We start from the raw sequence: 22,647 nt of genomic DNA, 5'->3' as shown, positions 1-22,647 counted from the left end.
AATATGTTTACATCCTTGTTATTGAGCATTTTATCCTTTGCCAAGATAATCCATCAACTTGACAGGTGTGGCATATAAAGAAGCTGATTAAAGAGCATGATCATTACACAGATGCACCTTGTGCTAGGGACAATAAAAGGCCACTGAAATGTTTTGTCACACAACACAATACCACAGATGTCTCATGTTTTGATGGAGCATGCAATTGGCATGCTGACTGCAGGAATGTCCAACAGAGCTGTTGCTAGAGAATGTAATGTTAATTTCTACCATAAGCCGCCTCCAACGTTGTTTTAGAAAATTTGGCAGTACGTCCAACCGGCCTCACAACTGCAGACCACGTGTAACCACGCCAGCCCAGGACCACCACATCTGACCTCTTAACCTAAGGGATTGTCTGAGGATAATTTTTGTCTGTAATAGAGCCCTTTTGTGGGGAAAATGAATTCTGATTGGCTGGGCCTTGCTCCCCAGTGGGTGGGCTCCAAATGGGTGGGCCTATGTCCTCCCAGGCAAACCCGTGGCTGCACCCCTGCCCAGTCATGTGAAATCCATCGATTAGGGCCTAATGATTTATTTCAATTGACTGATTTCCTTATATGAACTGTAACTCAGCAAAATCTTAGAAATTGTTGCATGTTGTGTTTATATTTTTGTTCAGTATAGTTACTCTGGTAGAACTTTAATAGTTAATGTTTGAACTATTTGTAGTGGCGCCTTGTACGTAGGAGTAACAGTGCAGATAGATGGATTTGACCTACTTGTATGGAAGCTATGTATGGAGAGGGCTGCGTCTCAAATGGCACCCTATTCCGTATTTAGTGCACTACTTTGACCAGGGCTCTGGTCATAGTAGTGCATTATATAGGGAATAGGGTGCCATTCGGACAAAGGCTATGACATGTCCCGGATGCGGCATATTCCAACCAAACATAAAAATAATGACATAGAATACCCACAGCACACATATTGCAAAGTATCACCACCATACAGCACCTGCAGAGTCCTGAGGGACTGACAACAACCTGCATGGAGGTACAAGCTACTAGAATGTGGCTTTATTGAATGCTGCTGTGTGTAAGAGACGTTGCTGGTGCATCGAGTGTTGGAGTGACAGCGAGAGCTGCCGTGTCTCTCTGGTCATGTCCCTGCCTCGCAGTCACACCCCTTGATGTGATGCGTTTCGCACCTGTGGCGTGTGACATCAGGCCGCAGCCGGCCGGCGTCCCCTCCCTGTCAACCGCCTTGTTGAAAGCTAATTAAAGCGGGAGTTTGACAAAGCGTACAGTGTTTTTAAGGGAACCGGCATTGAGCCTTGTTTTCTAAGATGGCCGCCAATGATTGACAGGCCTGTTGGAGGAGGGAGGAACCTAGCACCATAGGTGTGTGAGAAATTAGGTGTGTGTGTGTTAAGAGAATGCAAGAGGGGGGGAAGAGGGAGAGAGCGAAAGACGGAGACAAAGAATGGGGAAAGCTAAAAAGGAGGAACAAATTCATGTAATTTCTAATACATCTGCATTGTACATGCTCCTCTCTTTCTCTCTCAATACCCTGGATATAAAAATAGGACCAAAACACCTGTCTGTGTCCTGAGGTCCCCACCAACGCTCTTAGACACTAGTTTGGGAGGGGGGGGCAGAAAGCCAGGGGGATCAACTATAAGTCTCCATATCCAGAACGTCAATTCAAGGTCATTGTCGGCCAAGGCAGCCGCACCGCCTCACCGCCTCACACATGCCCTGTTCCTGTCAAATGACAGGGCTTAGGCTGGCTGTCGGGTGTGTGTGTTTGTTAAGGACAGCCCGTTGTTGTGCTGTTGCTGCAAGCTGCAGCATCCGCCGCTACAGCCTGCGGGGCCATCTCCACAGCCCGGGCAAAACCATGCTCATCTCATGTAATTATGTTTATGGAGGAGCCTGGGTCAACACAGCACCACGAGCCCATCTGGAGGTCACAACTCTTCACCACTGCCTTTAAATGAGGGCTAATCGTCAATTAAATTCAGCCAGGAAGACTATTGCTCTGAAGATCACCATTACACTTTATTTCAATACCGTGAATCTGTAACCAGGCTTCTGTTATAACAGAGGTTTCATTCACAATGCAGTACTAAACATAGAAACACAAACAAAACCAGAGGAGAAAACTATTCAGTGTTGCTCTGATTGTAGCTGTGATAACACTGTTGAAGAAGATCACGACCACCACCATCTATGCAAGTCCGTTCTGCCCACTCTGGAGAGATGTATTGTGCTTGGCACTGTGCACTAAGTAACTATAAGACCAGCCGCATCGATGCCTGTGTAGAATACGATATAAAGCAATAACAAATTCGAGGCAAGCAGTAACTGTGATTGTCCTAAACCTATCGAGCGACACGAGGGAACAGGAGCAGTTGCATTGATCACAGGCTAATGATAGAGCAGACAATTATTGCCCTAGCGTATTTATAGACCCAGGGAGAAAGGTTCAGAGAGACACACTAAAAAGTTGCCCTCCTATTCCTGTTTGTTTGGCCAGTTCAGTTCAATCACCTTACTTAGAGTCGAAGTGTTCACAATACAAAGGCCCTCCGAACCAAAGGGGTAGGGAAATGTCACAAAGCAGGATAAATGAGTCAGCTAGCTAACCTTTGTAAGTATTCTAAAATACCTTTGAATTAAAATAATTCATGATAAAAGATAAGCTTGAAATGGGCTTGGTGCAACTGACTCGATACTCCTAACAATCCATAATCAAATTTCACTTTCCTAATCAACCAAACAATCAAGCGCTATAGCTCAGTGTTTATTAAAGTTATTGATTCCGGTTTGTAATAAACCTCTTCAGAATGGTGAACTGAATGCTAAGATGTCTCTCTACCCTGGGGTGAGCATCTACAACACTGTACCAGGTGTTTGTGGTTTGTGACAAGACAACAAATAAGACAACTGACCTTTACTGAGATTGATTTGAGATTGGGTGACGTTTTGATGACGTCAAGCTCTTCCTACCACAATTAATGACGGCCAATCAAAACTATCTAGATATCAAGAATGACATAGCAAATATAGCAATATATAGCAATAGCAAATATAGCAATAAGTCAGCTTTACCGTACAAACACGTTGATGACAAGGACAGGGACGTGGGACTTAAGGGTACCTGTGCACAACATGTCACTGGGTTAAAGAATGATACTTTTCACCTGATATACTGTGTCAGTACTGACAACTCTGTCTTGGGGGTTGACTGACAGTGGAAAAACAACTAAGCCATTTGAAATGCGTAGGCAAGAAAACAAAGGTTGTCAGAGAGAAAGAGAGCTGGTGGGGGGGTGGAGGAGAGGGGGAGGAAAAAGTTCTCCCTCTCCATGAGTCTGTCCTGAAGACACACCATCGCGCTGCCTTCCCCCACGGTGGCACACTCTGACAGGATAAGGCGGCGGGACTGCCTCCTGTTGCCGCTTTCCTCCCTCTGCGTGATTGATGAGCCTCATTTTGCCAATTAATGGAAGACACCCCCGTTGATTACCATCAGATTGCCGTTTGTAACTGTTAGTGTTCCTGGCTGTCACAGATTCATTTTAATTAGAAAGCTCAATTTTGATCTGACTTATTTTTTTTTGGCATCTCTCGCGTCGACTTTGATAAGCCGGGGCTCTGAGTGTACTGTATGTAACCTGGGTGTCATTCAGCAGGGTTCCATTTGGGGAACGATGCAGTTAGAAAAGTCATGAAATCCTTGACTCTACATGTCAGATAGCGGCGTCTGTTGTAGCTACATAATACCTTTCTATCTGAATGTCTCACAACATGCCCTACTGAATGCACTTGGCTTGGCTTTGGCTCGGTTGTCTCTGCTCTTTCATAATTGCATTTATCCAAAGGCGCGCTAAGACAGTTGAAGACCAAATCCTGTCTTAGGAGTCAAGTCTGAAGTCGACAATATATCTCAAAATCAATTAGTAACTTGGTGGTAATTAGTAGACTTGATTTGCATAATGAACCTCCTAATTGGTTTAAAGCACGCAAACGCACTCAATAAATCTGGCTAATAGTATGCCAATGCACATATATGAATGGGCAGGAAGGGAGACGACAACCCAAAGCCATATGTGGATTGTGGAGACACTGATCCTACAGCGCTGTCAGGATCAGAGGACTGAGAGTCACGGATAGCAGTAGAACGTTAGGCTACAACTGGCTATAACGGAGCCAAGGCAGAAATCAGAACGGGCTAGTATTCCCTAGACACTGTCAGCAGGAAAATAATAACAAACATATGTGGGGAAATGTTTGGGTATTCATTCGATTTACATTTTACAGCAGACTTTCATCTAGACAGCTACAGGGACACGACTAATGATACGCAGGGCCTTTTAATCAAGGAGCCCTGCCCAGTGGTACTTATTTGCAATAAAGCACAATAAATGGCGCCACTGGTGAATATATCGCTGTCTGCCGTGGAATAAATGTTCAGCCATCACCTCAGTATATCACCCACCAGCGTTAAGTACACTTCCACTTCTCATTTTACACATAACCTGTGCATCAGCAGAGGTATTAGCTGGTTATCATAATTTCCCGAAGTGAGTTGTAACAATGCATAATGACATGTTAAAGTTACACTGCCATTCAACGTGCCATTTGTTTATCGTCAGTTTCCTGAGACACATTCCCAGCCGTTAAACCTAGCATACATCTCAAATTCTCAACTGACGGGGTGTCATGTGCTGAAACAAACAGTAAAAAACAATGTCTCTCTTCAAGAAGACAAACACTGCCAATCGAGGTTTCCCCTCCCCATTGGCATTTGATAGAATAATTTGCCTACAATGGTGCCAATTCAATAGAGAGGGGGTACGGAATTTCATTAAAACATCAAATGAAAGTGAAATTATGAGGCAAGACGGTGGGAGAGTGAGAAGGCTGAGAGCGAGAGAGACAGAGAGAGAGAAAGAGATGAGTTAGTGTCTCTACAGAAGGATTAGTACTGCAACAACAAGTGCTGAGGGGCTTTGCATCAAACCCAGGAGCCCATGACAAATGGGTCCGACTGTGCTCTGTCTATTGCCCAGCGTGAAGACCTTTTGGGGGTGGGGGGTAATGAGGTGCAGACTGGAGCCGGCTGGCTACTTGGTATCAGGTAATGTGTAAATACAAAATATAGTCAGGTACTAAAATACAACTTATCTAGTTCAACCCTTGACCATGTAGGACAGACATGCATTTCCAATCCCGCTCGACGACATCCAGCTGTTTGTGTGAGGGCATCCTAGGACATGGTAGGGCCATGCAGGACGGGATCCCTATGGAGAAGCGCCAGGCTTGGAGGTCTATCCCTCCGGGACCCCTGACTGGCAGGCAGGGAACTGAGGCTTGATCAGAGGGAATATGACAGGGGAGTCACCCAGGAGGAAGGAGAGGTTAAACCTGGGTCAGTCTACTGGAGCCTTACCCCCCACCCCTTTCTCTGGCTCTCCATCCATCCCTAGGGAGCCAGAAGGCCAGGCAGCCTGTCAGCTAACTCTACTGACTAATGGACCTGCCACATCAGCCCCGGTGTCGCAGCCTAACAAGACACTGATTGGAGAATTTCTGGGGAATTCACTCGCATAATGACACGGCACATTGAGACGTCCTGGCGTCTGGGGCCATGAAGGCAGGCAGCTAACAAGGAGACTCATCTAAGGAGTGACAAAATAGGGTTGGCTGTTGATAATAAGAGAAACATGTGTCCTCTATGTGAATGTGTCAGTTCGGTTGGAGTGGAATACACTGTGGACGTGTGTGTGTGTAATGTGTGATATGTGTGTGTGATATGTGATGTGTGTGTGTGGTGTGTGTGTGAGTGAATGAACTTCACCCATCCACCTACGGAAACTAAGAAAGTAACTTAGAAAGACTAGAAAAACAGTTCTTAGAAAAACATCAGTATCTGAGTGAGTTTCCTATAACACTGAGATTAATTGCATTGATCCTGACAATAAAATAGTAACATTGTTTTATGGGTCTTGGTAGAACTATGAGTATGATCGCTACAGATGATTTTTGTTTAAAGTTCAAAGTGCATTTGTGATTTGTGTAGAATATACTTTATGTCCAAATGTACATTTTATCAACTCAATGTGTGGCTGAGTTCAGTTCTAAACTCTAAACCACTCCCACCGCAAAGAATTAAGACACCGTTACATTCATTCATTATCAATGGGAAGTAATGTTGTGTTAAATACCATTCTCATCACTACAATACAAATACAGCCGTCATCTCCCCAATTCATGGGCGTTTATTGTTGGGTGGCATTGTTATTCAAAATGGGATTTGAAGAAGCAGTCATCGAGCTTCCCTTCTCTCATTCAGACACGTATTCTCCACCAAGCCACACATCAATGCAATCCAAGATAATTGTTATATTAGCATTCTGAAAAATCATAGCACACAAAACACATGGCCTTGGATGCCATTTCCAAGGAAACATTGGTGGACGACAGCAACATAATCACATGCGCAAGCTAATCCGTTTAGTGTTTCCCTGCCCCTATTTATGACGATCATTATTAGAATGCAATTATTCTTGCCATTTTTGGCAGATGTTGTTCATTCGATCTACACTTATTAAAGCGTATTATGTAACTTTTTGGGTGACCCGACCAAATATACATAGAAAAGTGAGTTTTAGTTATGTAATTCTCATTGAAAGCAGGTCTAAGAAGCGGTAGATCTGTTCTATATGCACTATTTCTATGCCTCCCGTTCTTAAGTTTTGTTTTTGCTTTTTTGACATTCAGTTTAGTACACCAGCTTCAAACAGCTGAAAATACAATATTTTTGGTTATGGAAAACATATTTCACAGCAGTTTAGATGGTAAAACGATTCTCGACACTATACTTGCTTGTTTTGTCACATACTATGAAATTAGGCAAACTATTAGAATTTTAACAACCAGGAAATGGCGGAGCGATTTCTGCATAATGCACCTTTAAAGTTGCTTAATTAAAATCGTAACGTCTCCTGTGAAACAGCAAGATGGCTGCCTCTATAGTGTCTATGTTGAGACAATACTAAGTACAGACACTTGCCTACCAGTAACCGGATAGCCACAGAGGGGTAACGAGATATGTTTTTTATTTTTGTTAACTGTCATTTTCCCCCACTCTTCTAATTATTTACTTTGGTTTGAGTTTCTGCTTAATTAAAAAGCTCCAGCGCTTATCTGTGCTGCAAGTATGAATTAATTGGCCACAACATTTACAGTGAATTTCATTAATAAAGGAGAGTGCTTACAGAAAGAGCACGATGGTGAGGTAAACATTGAACTGAAAATGCCACCACAATCTGTTGACCTGGTTTCCTTCTATGAGGAAGTACAAACGTCAACAAATTAGCCGGATTATAAGGGCATATTACATTTTGGTAATGAAACACATTAGATCTAATTATCATCCATAATGGCAAAGGTATATTTGTCAAGTTTCCATCTCGACAGCGTAGCTAAATCTTTACAGGTGACTTACCCATGAGGTCATTTAATACCAGTCATCCTTTGTTTACGAATTAGTACGAATTTAAGCAACAACATCATCTTAGTTATAAAAGTGAGTATAGCTCCCAGTTAATCAATAGCACTCTTAGTTATAAAAGGAAATGCAGCTAGCAGTGGTACATTAGACTGTAAGTGTCAACTGTTAATAATACAGAATGACCACTGGTGTTGTCTACTCTGAAAACCCAAAGACTCATTTGGCATTGAATTTAACTGAATTACTCCATTACAATACTGTTAGTGGTCCTCTTGGTTTGAAGCGGTAAAGTCCTGAGTCTGTGCCCTGATTGCAGTACTGTATATTGACTGACACCCCCCCCCCCACCAAACAAACATATAACGTCCTTTCACACTGACACGCTGCTGAACAACAGAGGGTGCTACCTGCGTAAATGCATCTGTCAATGCACAAGTCATGTGGGTGGTATGACAGTGTAGACCTGGGGCAAGGGGAGAGGGAATCTGTGTTTGTGTGTGTGAGTGTGTGTGTGTGTGGGCTGAGTCTGTCTGGGGTTACTGAGTTAATGTTACACAGTCACACAATGTGTATGGCGTTGTGTGGGCGAGCGGTTTTCTGATGTCAACGTTGTGAACAGAGAGCCCCATGGTGGCATTGAAATTGCCATTATACTGTATCTATGGAAATTTGAATGCACAGAGATACCGTGACGAGATCCTGAGGCCCATTGTCTTTCCCTTCATCCGCCGCCATCACCACGTTTCAGCATGATAACACACACCCCCATGTCGCAAGGATCTGTACACAATTCCTGGAAGCTGAAAATGTCCCAGTTCTTCCATGGCCTGCATACTCACCAGACATGTCACCCATTGAGCATGTTTGGGATGCTCTGGATTGACGTGTATGACAGCATGTTGCAGTTTCTGCCAATATCCAGCAACTTTGTACAGCCATTGAAGAGGAGTGGGACAACATTCCACAGGCCACAATCAACAGCCTGACCAACTCTATGCAAAGTGTCGCACCAGATACTAACTGATTTTCTGATCCACGCCCCTATATTTTTATTTTAAGGTACACTACCGGTCAAATCTAAATATATTTTATATTTGAGATTCTTTAAATAGCCACCCTTTGTCTTGATGACATCTTTGCACACTCCTGGCATCCTCTAAACCAGCTTCATGAGGTAGTCACCTGGAATGCATTTCAATTAACAGGTGTGCCTTCTTAAGTTCATTTGTAGAATGTCTTTCCTTCTTAATGTGTTTCAGCCAATCAGTTGTGTTGTGACAAGGTAGGGGGGTATACAGAAGATAGTCTTTTACCAAATAGGGCTAAGTCCATATTATGGCAAGAACAGAGCAAGGAAGCAAAGAAAAACAACAGTCCATCATTACTTAAGGTCAGTCAATACGGAACATTTCAAGAACTTTGAACGTTTCTTCAAGTGCAGTCGCAATGATGAAACTGGCTCTCATGAGGACTGTCAAAGGAAAGGAAGACCCAGAGTTACCTCTGCTGCAGAGGATAAGTTCATTAGAGTTACCAGCCTCAGAAATTGCAGCCCAAATAAATGCTTTACAGAGTTCAAGTAACAGACATCTCAACATTAACTGTTCAGAGGAGAGTGTGTGAATCAGGCCTTCATGGGCAAATTGCAGCAAAGAAACCACTGCTAAAGGACACCAATAAGAAGAAGAGACTTGCTTTGGCCATGAAGCACGAGCAATGGACATTAGACCAGTGGAAAGTTGTCCTTTGGTCTGGAGTCCAAATTGGAGACTTTTGGTTCCAACCGCTGTGCCTTTGTGAGACGTGGTGTGGGTGAACGGATGATCTCCGCATGTGTATTTCCCATCGTGAAGCATGGAGGAGGAGGTGTGATGGTGTGGGGGTGCTTTACTGGTGATATTGTCTGTGATTTATTTAGAATTCAAGGCACACTTAACCAGCATTGTTACCACAGCATTCTGCAGCGATATGCCATCCCATCAGGTTTGGGTTTAGTGGGACTATCATTTGTTTTTCAACAGGACAGTGACCCAACACACCTTCAGGCTGTTTTGACCAAGAAGGAGAGTGATGGAGTGCTGCATCAGATGACCTGACCTACACAATCCCCCGACCTGAAACCAAATTGAGATGGTTTGGGATGAGTTGGACCGCAGAGTAAAGGAAAAGCAGCCAACAAGTGCTCAGAATATGTGGGAAATCCATTAAGACTGTTTGAAAAGCATTCCAGGTGAAGCTGGTTGAGAGAATGCCAAGAATGTGCAAAGCTGTCATCAAGGCAAAGGGTGGCTATTTGAAGAATCTCAAATATAAAATATATTTTGATTTGTTTAACACTTTTTTGGTTACTACATGATTCCATATGTGTTATTTCATAGTTTTGATGTCTTCACTATTATTCTACAATATATAAAATAGTAAAAATAAAGAAAAGTCCTTGAATGAGTAGGTGTTCTAAAAATGTTGACCACCGTCATCAACAAAACATAAAATGATGGAATTTCTTGTGGAATAATGGTGTTGCATCCCTCCAATCGAGTTCTAGACTTTATTTTTGCAGTTGCATCCCTCCAATACATGGTTGTAGGTATAATGAGGGAGGTAATACATTAATTTCCTTTCTTTGTGTATATAACATTCTATGATGGGAAGACAATGCAATTTAACTGTTCGCATGTTCTGCTATTTAAATCAGTTGGCAAAAACACATTAAACACTATTATACTTGTGAGGAGTTACTGTAGCCAAGAAGTGATAGTTTTAGCTGTAAACATACGAGCGCATAGCTAATGTATTGAGTTATCGCCCCACGTGATCAGAGCACAGCTACAGGTCTTAATGTGTCAGGGGCTTTAAAAATGACACCAGCTGAGTTCAACTTCTCGGGTCCCTAGGAAGCCGAAAGGTTAAGCTAACTATCAGCTGGCTGAATTATGGAGTCGAGTACCGCGGCGGGAGATCTATTAAGACAGGGGCCGCCTATCCATCAACGCTCGGTCCGGCCTCTCATCGTCTCAGCGACCCACCTATCTCCCGTTAACATCCCAGTATCCACGGTATCCACGCTATCCACAGTCCCAATAGGCTGTCCCTTCCCCAGGGTCCTATTTCGTCATATCCACCAGTCATAGATCTGTACTGGGGGTCTGGGATCACCCAAGCCTCTCCAGTGAATTAGGGGCCCCCAGGGGCCAATGCCTCTATTCCCAGCCTTAGTGGGCTCTCCTAAATCTGATAGAGATCACTAAACTGCTGAACAAACACCCTATTCAGTCATTTGCATACATTACAGTAATGGAAGGAGAAAAATGTTTCAATAAAGCTAAATGAAGTACCTCCGCTGGGCTGTTTGTGATGCCAACAAGTATAAGGAATGGGTTCAGGCTGTCTTCTTTAGTAGATAACGACTGTAGATATGAACTGGTAAATGCAGCAGTTTGAAAGCTGACTCCGGCAAGTGAATTCATTTATTTGAGGAATTCGTTATGCCTTCCGAAAGTATTCAGACCCCTTGACTTTTTTCACATTTTGTTAGGTTATAGCCTTATTCTAAAACGTATTAAATCATTTTTTCCCCCTCATCAATCTACGCTCAATAATCCATATTGACAAAGCAAAAACAGGTTTTTAAACATTTTTGCTAATAAAAAATAAATAAATACCACATTTACATAAATATTCAGACCCTTTACTCAGTACTTTGTTGAAGCACCTTTGGCAGCAATTACAGCCTCAAGTCTTCTTGGGTATGACGCTATAAGCTTGGCAGACCTGTATTTGGGGAGTTTCTCACATTCTTCTCTGCAGATCATCTCAAGCTCTGTCAGGTTGGATGGGGAGAATTGCTGCACAGCTATTTTCAGGTCTCTCCAGAGATGTTCGATCGGGTTCAACTCCGGGATATGGCTGAGCCACTCAAGGACATTCAGAGACTTGTCCCAAAGCCACTTTCGTGTTGTATTGGCCCTGTGCTCAGGGTTGCTGTCCTGTTGGAAGGTGACCCTTCGCCCCAGTCTGAGGTCCTGAGTGCTCTGGAGCAGGTTTTCATCAAGGATCTCTCTGTCCCTAGCTCCATTCATCTTTGCCTCGATCCTGACTAGTCTCCAAGTCCCTACCGCTGAAAAACATCCCCACAGCATGATGCTGCCACCACCAAACCTGGATGGTGCCAGGTTTCCTCCAGATGTGACGCTTGGCATTCAAAGAGTTCAATCTTGGTTTCATCAGACCAGAGAATCTTGTTTCTCATGGTCTGAGAGTCTTTAGGTGCCTTTTGGCAAACTCCACGTGGGCTGTCAGGTGCCTTTTACTGAGGAGTGGCTTCCGTCTGGCCACTCTACCATAAAGGCCTGATTGGTGGAGTGCTGCAGAGATGGTTGTCCTTCTGGAAGGTTCCCCCATCTCCACAAAGGAACTCTGGAGCTCTGTCAGTGTGACCGTCGGGTTCTTGGTCACCTCCGTGACCAAGGGCCTTCTTCCCCGATTGTTCAGTTTGGCCGGGTGGCCAGCTCTAGGAAGAGTCTTGGTGATTCCAAACTTCTTCTATTTAAGAATGATGGAGACCACCGTGCTCTTGGGGACCTTCAATGCCGTAGACATTTTCTGGTACCCTTCCCCAGATCTGTGCTTCAACACAATCCTGTCTCGAAGCTCTACGGACAATTCCTTCGACCTCATGGCTTGGTTTTTCCTCTGACATGCACTGTCAACGGTGGGACCTTATATAGACAGGTATGTGCCTTTCCAAATCATGTCCAATCAATTGAATTTACCACAGGCGGACTCCAATCAAGTTGTAGAAACATCAAGGATGATCAATGGAAACAGGATACACCTGAGCTCAATTTCGAGTCTCATAGCAAAGGGTCTGCACACTTATGTAAAAAAGGTATTTCTGTTTTTTATTTTTAATACAGTTAAACATTTTTTTGAAAAACTTGTTTTAGCTTTGTGGGGTATTGTGTGTTGATTGCTGAGTAAAAAGAAAAGTACATCCATTTTAGAATAAGGCTGTAACGTAACAAAATGTGGAAAAAATCAAGGGGTCTGAATACTTTCCGAAGGCACTACATATATAGACATTCTAATTGAAATTGCAAGAAGTCAAATTGAGTTCTATCTCATAAAAGCCATCACAAAGCCACCTTCAATTAATTAGAAACATTTAACATAATTGTATTCATTATAAAAACCTGAAGAGGTAATTAAAGTTGTGCTGTTTTAAGACATTTATTGTTACCTTTTAAAACCTAACTAGGAAACAACTAGTCTGGCTGATGGGCAACCCACGTGACTACACAGTGAGCTGTGCGTCAAGGACGTGGAGAGGCTGGTATTAGCAAGACTAGGCAACACCTGCAAGTCTTCGAAAAAAGGCCAAAGAGACTCTGTCAAACACAAGCACACACACACACACATATACGCACAAACACGCACACACACGCACTTCCTCATTCATCAATGTGCTCTACAGTGAAAACTTTTTACAGGGTTGCTCAACCATCAAATGCATGACTTTAGCTGATGCTTCGTTGTTGTTGTTTCATCTGTCATGTTTCAAGGCATCAGCGTCCTTTAATCCCAGTAGGAAGTTTAAAAAGGTATGTCAGACTTATCTTTACAAAAGGAAATGTCAAACCAAAAACATATGGCAGGGAATATTTCAAACTGTCAGTTTCACACACCCTAAACTGTGTTACACCGATTACGGTTATCTAAGCCAAAGGCAAAATAAAATATAGCACTAAAAACCTGGGAAATCAAGCATTGTCTCTTTCATCTCTTTTTCACTTCCCTCTGTTACCTTTGGGCACAACTATAGTTCTGATATATGCACACACACACACACACACTCCAATACACACTCTACACACCACACATTATTATTATTTAGTTGTACTGTTTTGTGTGTGTCTCTAATATTATATACAGTATGTCTGTATGTTAATGTTTTAAATGTACGTAAATTGTAAAGTGTTCTTGTCTGTAATGTCTTCTTCGTTATGTGTCGGACCCAAGAAAGACTAGCTGTCGCCAAATCACAAATCATAATCAAAAGAGCACAGAAATAATGTTCTGCTTGTGAAAGCTTTTCACAATGCTACTGTTCACGTTAACTTTAAGGTCCAAAGAGAATAGAAGATAGGAAGATGATTCAAGGCAAAACCAACTTACATCCTTTCACAGTTCAACATCATCAATCAATCAATTGTATTCATAAAGCCAAAAGTGCTTATACAGAAACCCTGCCTAAAACCCAAAACAGCAAGCAATGCAGCTGTAGAAGCACGAATGGTACGGAAAAAGCTGAAGGGGCGTGAATCATTCAAAACACCTGGAGAAGTGTGTTCAGAGTGGATGCTACAGTACAAAGAAATTCAAGTCCGAACACAAAGCATATTTTATTTAGAAAACTTGCGAATTACCCTTGATGCCTAATCATGTGAATTGATTCGAGCAGGGTCACAGAAGAGCCATGTTTACCAAACACCTTGTTATTTTGACTAGCAGATGAACTGCATTACTTCATTACCAAGAAAAAGGTCACACGCAGGTCAAACCCACTCTAGTGAGTGAGAGAAAGAGAGGTGATTGCTAATGGGGAGAGACAAAGTCACAGAGAGAGGTGATTGCTAACAGGGAGAGACAGAGACACAGAGAGAGGTGATTGCTAACGGGGAGAGACAGAGACGCAGAGAGAGGTGATTGCGAGCAGGGAGATACAAAGACACAGAGAGAGGTGATTGCTAACGGGGAGAGACAGAGACGCAGAGAGAGGTGATTGCTAACGGGGAGAAACAGAGACACAGAGAGGGGTGTTTACTAACGGGGAGAGACAGAGACACAGACAGCATGAGAGAGGTCTGATAGACACCGATACGCTCTCCAGGTGTTTACTAACGAGGAGAGACAGAGACACAGACAGCCTGAGAGAAGTGATTGTGAACAGGGAGAGACAGAGACGCAGAGAGAGGTGATTGCTATCGGGGAGAGACAGAGACGCAGAGAGAGGTGATTGCTGACGGGGAGAGACAGACACACAGAGACAGGTGTTTACTAATGAGGAGAGACAGAGACGCAGAGAGAGGTGATTGCTAACGGGGAGAGACAGAGACGCAGAGAGAGGTGATTGCTAACGGGGAGAGACAGAGACACAGAGACAGGTGTTTACTAACGAGGAAAGACGGAGACACAGAGACAGGTGTTTACTAACGAGGAGAGACAGAGACACAGACAGCATGAGAGAAGTGATTGCGAACAGGGAGACAGAGACACAGAGAGAGGTGTTTACTAACGAGGAAAGACGGAGACAGAGACAGCATGAGAGAGGTGATTGCGAACGGGGAGATACAAAGACACAGAGAGAGGTGATTGCTAACGGGGAGAGACAGACGCAGAGAGAGGTGATTGCTAACGGGGAGAGACAAAGACGCAGAGAGAGGTGATTGCAAACGGGGAGAGACAGAGACGCAGAGAGAGGTGATTGCTAACGAGGAGAGACAGAGACGCAGAGAGAGGTGATTGCTAACGGGGAGAGACAGAGACGCAGAGAGAGGTGATTGCTAACGGGGAGAGACAGAGACGCAGAGAGAGATGATTGCTAACGGGGAGAGACAGAGACACAGAGAGAGGTGATTGCTAACGGGGAGAGACAGAGACACAGAGAGAGGTGATTGCAAACGGGGAAAGACAAAGACACAGAGAGAGGTGTTAACTAACGGGAAGAGACCCAGAGAGAGGTGATTGCAAACGGGGAGAGACAGAGACACAGACAGCATGAGAGAGGTGATAGCTAACAGGGAGACGCAGAGAGACGTGATTGCTATCGGGGAGAGAGAGAGACACAGAGAGGGGATTGCTAACTGGGAGAGACAGAGACGCAGAGAGAGGTGATTACTAACGGGGAGAGACAGACACAGACAGCATGAGAGAGGTCTGATAGACACCGATACGCTCTCCACCTTACCACTTGAATCACCTCGACTCCCCTCATCGATCGTGGGCGCCATAAAGGGACAGTAAAACATCTTTCTGGCTTTCTTTAGTAAGGTAAGAATGCCTACTCTGTCACGCGCAAAGGAGTGAGTGCAGCTGTGTCACCCTTAACCTGGTTGAACACAGAGTGGAAGAAGGTTGGAAGGCTACAAAATGGAGGTAAGAAAACCATTTTAAATGTTTGTCTTTGCTTTTTTCACAATGAGGCATTAACTAAAATTGGTTCGGCCAAATACGATTGAGGCTCCATTTCAGCTCTGATGCCAGATCAGGTGAGACGGGACACGATTCAGACAGTGAGGGGGAGCACTACTCCAGTATATATGCAGCTCTCCATTTCCTCTCAGTCAAGCCGACATCCTCCATGGAGTCCCAGAATCGATACAGACATCAGGGGCCCTGAGCTGCCTTTCCTCCCTGTCTTGGTTCAAAGCTGCAGGGGAGGTTTTTGCCGAAGCCTCTATTTTTTAAAGATATAAAATGTACACAGATTAAGTGCCAATCTTTGCCTAGGAGCAGATTTCTGATGTGTTAGGCAGCTATTACTCTTATGTCAGCTAAAAGCTAAAAAAATTAAATGCAAGCTAACAAAGAGCTCAAATTAAGGTTAAACACTTTCTTAAAGGGATTCTCCGGAAATTGTGTGTACTTTTTAGCCAGTAGTTTTGAAAGTAGCGCTCAAGGGGTCCCTGAAACTTGTGCAGATATGTGCACCACTTTGCTCTCTCTCTCTGCTCTGGTGTGGTGTGGGTGCATCATGTGCACCTTGCTAGCTGTCACACATATAGCAAGGGGCTGAAGCTCATGGTCAAATTGTTAGTGGGCTGGCCCATGTGCGGGCCAGCACAGCTTCCAGTAAAACAGTTGCTTTCAAACTAAGGATTTGCTGGCTAATTTAGGATATAAAGTAAATCTGGTCATAGATTATGCATGTATGAACTACACATTGACACATCCAGCCCAAAGTGGGAGGTTTAAAAAATACTTAGTAGCAGCTAAAGTTCGGGAACATGTCTTCAAGTGTGAGTGTTGAACATATGGAATGCCTCCTGAATTGATGAATTACCCTTGAATGATTCTTGCTTTCCCTTATTAAATGTGGTAACGCACACCTAAAGACAGGTAGCCTAGTGGTTAGAGTGTCAAGGTAAAAATCTGTCGTTCTGCCCCTGAACAAGGTAGGCCGTCATTGTAAATAAGAATTTGTTCTTAACTGACTTGCTTAGATAAATAAGGGTTCCATTTTTTTTTTTAAACAGAGGAATGCTGTCTGTTTTAATACAAATATATTGATAGGAGGTATCATAGCCCCTAGCTATTGACATCCGAGTTGGTTTCAACCAATGAGACCAATATATACTGTAGTGTCTGTACTGTAGGTGCCAGATTACTAGACAAACCTATTCTGCCGAGGCTCCTTCCTCCTTAAAATGGAGTCTGAGAAGTGCTCAGGCATCACTAATTTGATTCGAGAGCCGAACCGCTTGAGTTTAAGTGAAAGCACTCTGTTATCAAAACGAGAGAAGAGCCGCACAAGGTGATAGTCCACAGAAAGTCTATGTGGAGAGGCCTGTGGCTGGTTGGGAGATGAAATCAGGAGGTGGGCGATAAGTCCGCGTGGGGGAACGAGCCCTCATTAGAGACCCCGAGGGGAGGCAGTGGTGGAGCAGCGGTAAAAATAGCTCAAGGCCTGAACTCTCTCTGGGGAACGTTGGGTAGAGGAGGAGGAGATCTGATAAACATCTCACTAGTGGGAAGGCAACCATATCCATTCCTTTAAGCCCACGGGTGCCACAAGCCACACTTATGGCCGTTAACTACTCTTTCCTGCCCGGGAGAACACAAGCACAGCACAGTCTCTCTGGTGGACAATCCACAGGCGGCAAATGGCCAAAACATGTCTACTTTCTACTTCAGCGATACGTTCATTTAAGACAATGTGAGAAATCAATAAAAAGCATGAAAAGGATATGGATAATTTTTCCACAAACTTATCCTTTTTGTCGTCCGTCTTTGGGAAGTTCTCAATGTCATTTTCTAGCCTCTGGATGTGTCGCTCCATGGTGCTGAGACTGCTCTTCAGGATCTCGGCAGAAACTGGAGAAAGATGGAGACGTCATTAATATTAATAAACAATATAAATGAAAATAATTTCCACTACACTGCATATGAACTGAATCTCTCTAAATATGAATATCTCTTTGATATACACTGCTCAAAAAAATAAAGGGAACACTTAAACAACACAATGTAACTCCAAGTCATTCACACTTCTGTGAAATCAAACTGTCCACTTAGGAAGCAACACTGATTGACAATAAATTTCACATGCTGTTGTGCAAATGGAATAGACAACAGGTGGAAATTATAGGCAATTAGCAAGACATCCCCAATAAAGGAGTGGTTCTGCAGGTGGTGACCACAGACCACTTCTCAGTTCCTATGCTTCCTGGCTGATGTTTTGGTCACTTTTGAATGCTGGCGGTGCTTTCACTCTAGTGGTAGCATGAGATGAGGTCTACAACCCACACAAGTGGCTCAGGTAGTGCAGCTCATCCAGGATGGCACATCAATGCGAGCTGTGGCAAGAAGGTTTGCTGTGTCTGTCAGCGTAGTGTCCAGAGCATGGAGGCGCTACCAGGAGACAGGCCAGTACATCAGGAGACGTGGAGGAGGCCGTAGGAGGGCAACAACCCAGCAGCAGGACCGCTACCTCTGCCTTTGTGCAAGGAGGAGCAGGAGAAGCACTGCCAGAGCCCTGCAAAATGACCTCTAGCAGGCCACAAATGTGCATGTGTCTGCTCAAACGGTCAGAAACAGACTCCATGAGGGTGGTATGAGGGCCCGACGTCCACAGGTGGGGGTTGTGTTTACAGCACAACACCGTGCAGGACGTTTGGCATTTGCCAGAGAACACCAAGATTGGCAAATTCGCCACTGGCGCCCTGTGCTCTTCACAGATGAAAGCAGGTTCACACTGAGCACATGTGACAGACGTGACAGAGACTGGAGACGCCGTGGAGAACGTTCTGCTGCCTGCAACATCCTCCAGCATGACCGGTTTGGCGGTGGGTCAGTCATGGTGTGGGGTGGCATTTCTTTGGGGGGGAGCACAGCCCTCCATGTGCTCGCCAGAGGTAGCCTGACTGCCATTAGGTACCGAGATGAGATCCTCAGACCCCTTGTGAGACCATATGCTGGTGCGGTTGGCCCTGGGTTCCTCCTAATGCAAGACAATGCTAGACCTCATGTGGCTGGAGTGTGTCAGCAGTTCCTGCAAGAGGAAGGCATTGATGCTATGGACTGGCCCGCCCATTCCCCAGACCTGAATCCAATTGAGCACATCTGGGACATCATGTCTCACTCCATCCACCAACAGACTGTCCAGGAGTTGGCGGATGCTTTAGTCCAGGTCTGGGAGGAGATCCCTCAGGAGAACATCCGCCACCTCATCAGGAGCATGCCCAGGCATTGTAGGGAGGTCATACAGGCACGTGGAGGCCACACACACTACTGAGCCTCATTTTGACTTGTTTTAAGGACATTACATCAAAGTTGGGTCAGCCTGTAGTGTGGTTTTCCACTTTAATTCTGAGTGTGACTCCAAATCCAGACCTCCATGGGTTGATAAACTGGATTTTCATTGATTATTTTTGTGTGATTTTGTTGTCAGCACATTCAACTAGGTAAAGAAGAAAGTATTTAAGATTATTTCATTCATTCAGATCTAGGATGTGTTATTTTAGTGTTCCCTTTATTTTTTGGAGCAGTGTAAATTGTTCCAATCAGTGTTGTTTGATGAGGATAGGCTGAGGTTAAATTAAGGTTAGGCTGAGGTTAGGATTTGATCACTCCATATATTTCTTCCTGAGTTTGATCACTCCATAATCTTGGTCTTGTCTCAGCACTACAATCTGTGTGGCCTGGAAGGCGAGTGTGTGTGTTTGATAGAGGGGCTGGAGCTCGTTAATCAGTCTGTAACCACTGTAAACAAAGTTCCTTTGGACTCTTACTATTCAGATCAAACCTTTCAAGTGGGGACTTCAAAGACTTGTGAGTGTCTTAAGGGATCAGACAGGACAGGAGCGTAGTAACGTGTCATGTTAGGCCTGCAGTATGGGCTTTAGTGTTATTGATACAAACAAACTTCTATGACTCCACAGTGTGTGAACTGGTAGCAGGCAAAGATATGCGTCAATGCTCCGGCCACTGACTGATGTCAGCAAAAAAAGGACCTGTCTTTCAAACATAATTCGTAAAAATACAAATAACTTCACAGATCTTCATTGTAAAGGGTTTAAACACTGTTTCCCATGCTTGTTCAATGAACCATAAACAATTAATGAACATGCACCTGTGGAACGGTCGTTAAGACACTAACAGCTTACAGACGGTGGGCAATTAAGGTCACAGTTATGAAAACTTAGGACACTAAAGAGGCCTTTCTATTGACTCTGAAAAACAACAAACGAAAGATGCCCAGGATCCCTGTTAATCTGTGTGAACGTGCCTTAGGCATGCTGCAAGGAGGCATGAGGACTGCAGATGTGGCCAGGGCAATAAATTGCAATGTCCGTACTGAGAGACGCTTAAGAAAGCGCTACATGGAGACAGACTGGACAGCTCATCATCCTCGCAGTGGCAGACCATGTGTAACAACACCTGCATAGGATCGGTACATCCGAACATCACAACTGCGGGACAGGATGGCAACAACAACTGCCCGAGTTACACCAGGAACGCACAATCCCTCCATCAGTGCTCAGACTGTCCGCAATAGGCTGAGAGAGGCTAGACTGAGGGCTCGTAGGGCTGTTGTAAGGCAGGTCCTCACCAGACATCACCGGCAACAACATCGCCTATGGGCACAAACCCACCATCGCTGGACCAGACAGGACTGGCAAAACGTGCTCTTCACTGACGAGTCACGGTTTTGTCTCACCAGGAGTGATGGTCGGATTCGCGTTTATCGTTGAAGAAATTAGCGTTATACCGAGGCCTGTACTCTGGAGCGGGATCGATTTGGAGGTGGAGGGTCCGTCATGGTCTGGGGCAGTGTGTCACAGCATCATCGGACTGAGCTTGTTGTCATTGCAGGCAATCTCAACGCTGTGCGTTACAGGGAAGACATCCTCCTCCCTCATGTGGTACCCTTCCTGCAGGCTCATCCTGACATGACCCTCCAGCATGACAATACCACCAGTCATACTGCTCATTCTGTGCGTGATTTCCTGGGACCTGTTGGATCGGAGGGTGAGGGCTAGGGCCATTCCCCCAGACATGTCCGGGAACTTGCAGGTGCATTGGTGGAAGAGTGGGGTAACATCTCACAGCAAGAACTGGCAAATCTGGTACAGTCCATGAGGAGGAGATGCACTGCAGTACTTAATGCAACTGGTGGCCACACCAGATACTGACTGTTACTTTTGATTTTGACCCCCCCCCCCTTTGTTCAGGGACACATTATTCCATTTCTGTTAGTCACATGTCTGTGGAACTTGTTCAGTTTATGTCTCAGTTGTTGAATTTTGTTATGTTCATACAAATATTTACACATGTTAAGTTTGCTGAAAATGAACGCAGTTGACAGTGAGAGGATGTTTTTATTTTTTTGCTGAGTTTACTATTTATCAACAGTCCTCCTCTAAACTGAAAAGATGGATTAAATAATAGTGCCTAATAGTTAAACAATCTGACTTCTATGGAGTTACAGTGGATTGGGCTTTGGTAAAGCTCAGAGTGCACAGCCGGGCAAACGGAAAAGAAGATCAAAGTCCAGGATGTTAAAAGTATCCTCCTTAATGAACGTGCTTCCATCTTGACTAGTTCAAAGCCTTCCGATGCCATTTAGATAAACCTTCACATTTCAAATCAAGCCTCCACGTTTAATTTCCAATGGCTTTTTGAACTCGCCTATCAGTATCGTACTCAAATCTTCAATAATAAAACCCTGCTTCAAAGCATATCTCCACAATGTACCTGTCTTGCAATGTCCCCCCATCACATTTCATATTCAATAACTTTTTCAGCCTACCTTGTCTAGCCTATATGATACCATACATTTACATTACATTTTAGTCATTTAGCAGACGCTCTTATCCAGAGCGACTTACAGTAGTGAATGCATACATTTCATACATTTTTTATTTAATTTATTTTTTTCCGTACTGGTCCCCCGTGGGAATCGAACCCACAACCCTGGCGTTGCAAACACCATGCTGAGCCACACGGGACCACTGTATACTCTGCATTATAAACTGGGTGGCGGGCTCCGAATGCTGATAGGCTGATCAGACCGTATACCATATGTATGACAAAACATTTATTTTCACTGCTCTAATTAGGGAAAGCAAAAGGGTGATACCTAGTCAGTTTGTACAACTGATCAACATCCACGTCTTTGGTGAACAGTGGGTTTACTGCCTTGCTCAGGGGCAGAACGACAAATTTGACCTTCTCAGCTTGGGATTCGATCCAGCAACCTTTCGGTTACTGGCCCAATGCTCTAACCACTAGGCTACCAGCCGCCTAATTACATTGGTAACCAATTTATAATAGCAATAAGGCACCTTGGGGGTTTGTGGTATATGGCCAATATACCATGGCTAAGGGCTGTATCCAGGCACTCCACGTTGCGTCATGCATAGAACAGCCCTTAGCCGTGGTATGATGGCCATATACCACACCCCCTCGTGCCTTATTGCATAAATAAAACCCCTGTCTCTCATTGCATCTTCTACATGTATTGCTGTGAGTCATACATGATGGGAGGGCATGTCAGGGTTTGCAGCACCCTTTATGTTTCCCAACCCATCCAATGAGCTGCGCGGAGGCTATCAAGAGAGGGGTAGTCTCAGTGACATCAGGGCAGCCTTGCTTTACAGAGACACTATACAGCTCCCGTCTGGTTTTATATTTATTTTCTAACAATCACAGTGTCGAGTGAGAGAGGGGACGAAGCACTTACAGTACACAGAGACACACACAGTCACATACACACCGGGGCCACAAATCAATCTAGCCACAGCAACAACAATGCAGAGGATGCGGGAGGGTGAGGTCATTGGTGGTGCTTGGAGGGATCTGGTGACTGAGGATATGCTATGCCCCTATTCAAGGCCAACAAAGCCGAGGGTTAGGTCTCACTCC

General features: G+C 44.3%; 1 protein-coding gene across 5 annotated transcripts in view; it reads right to left on the bottom strand.

Annotated features, from left to right (window-relative positions):
* The window catches only part of diaph2 (diaphanous-related formin 2), a 759,144-nt gene that overhangs the window by 159,668 nt on the left and 576,829 nt on the right, over nt 1–22,647 (bottom strand). For all 5 annotated transcript variants that reach the window (XM_045717986.1, XM_045717985.1, XM_014199083.2 and 2 more), the window contains one exon: nt 17,471–17,595. In XM_045717986.1, coding sequence (XP_045573942.1) covers nt 17,471–17,595 — 125 coding nt within the window. The remainder of the gene's footprint in view (nt 1–17,470; nt 17,596–22,647) is intronic.

The sequence above is a fragment of the Salmo salar genome, chromosome ssa05, assembly GCF_905237065.1.
Source record: "Salmo salar chromosome ssa05, Ssal_v3.1, whole genome shotgun sequence".
NCBI lineage: Eukaryota > Metazoa > Chordata > Actinopteri > Salmoniformes > Salmonidae > Salmo > Salmo salar.
This window is presented reverse-complemented; position numbering and strand designations above follow the sequence as displayed.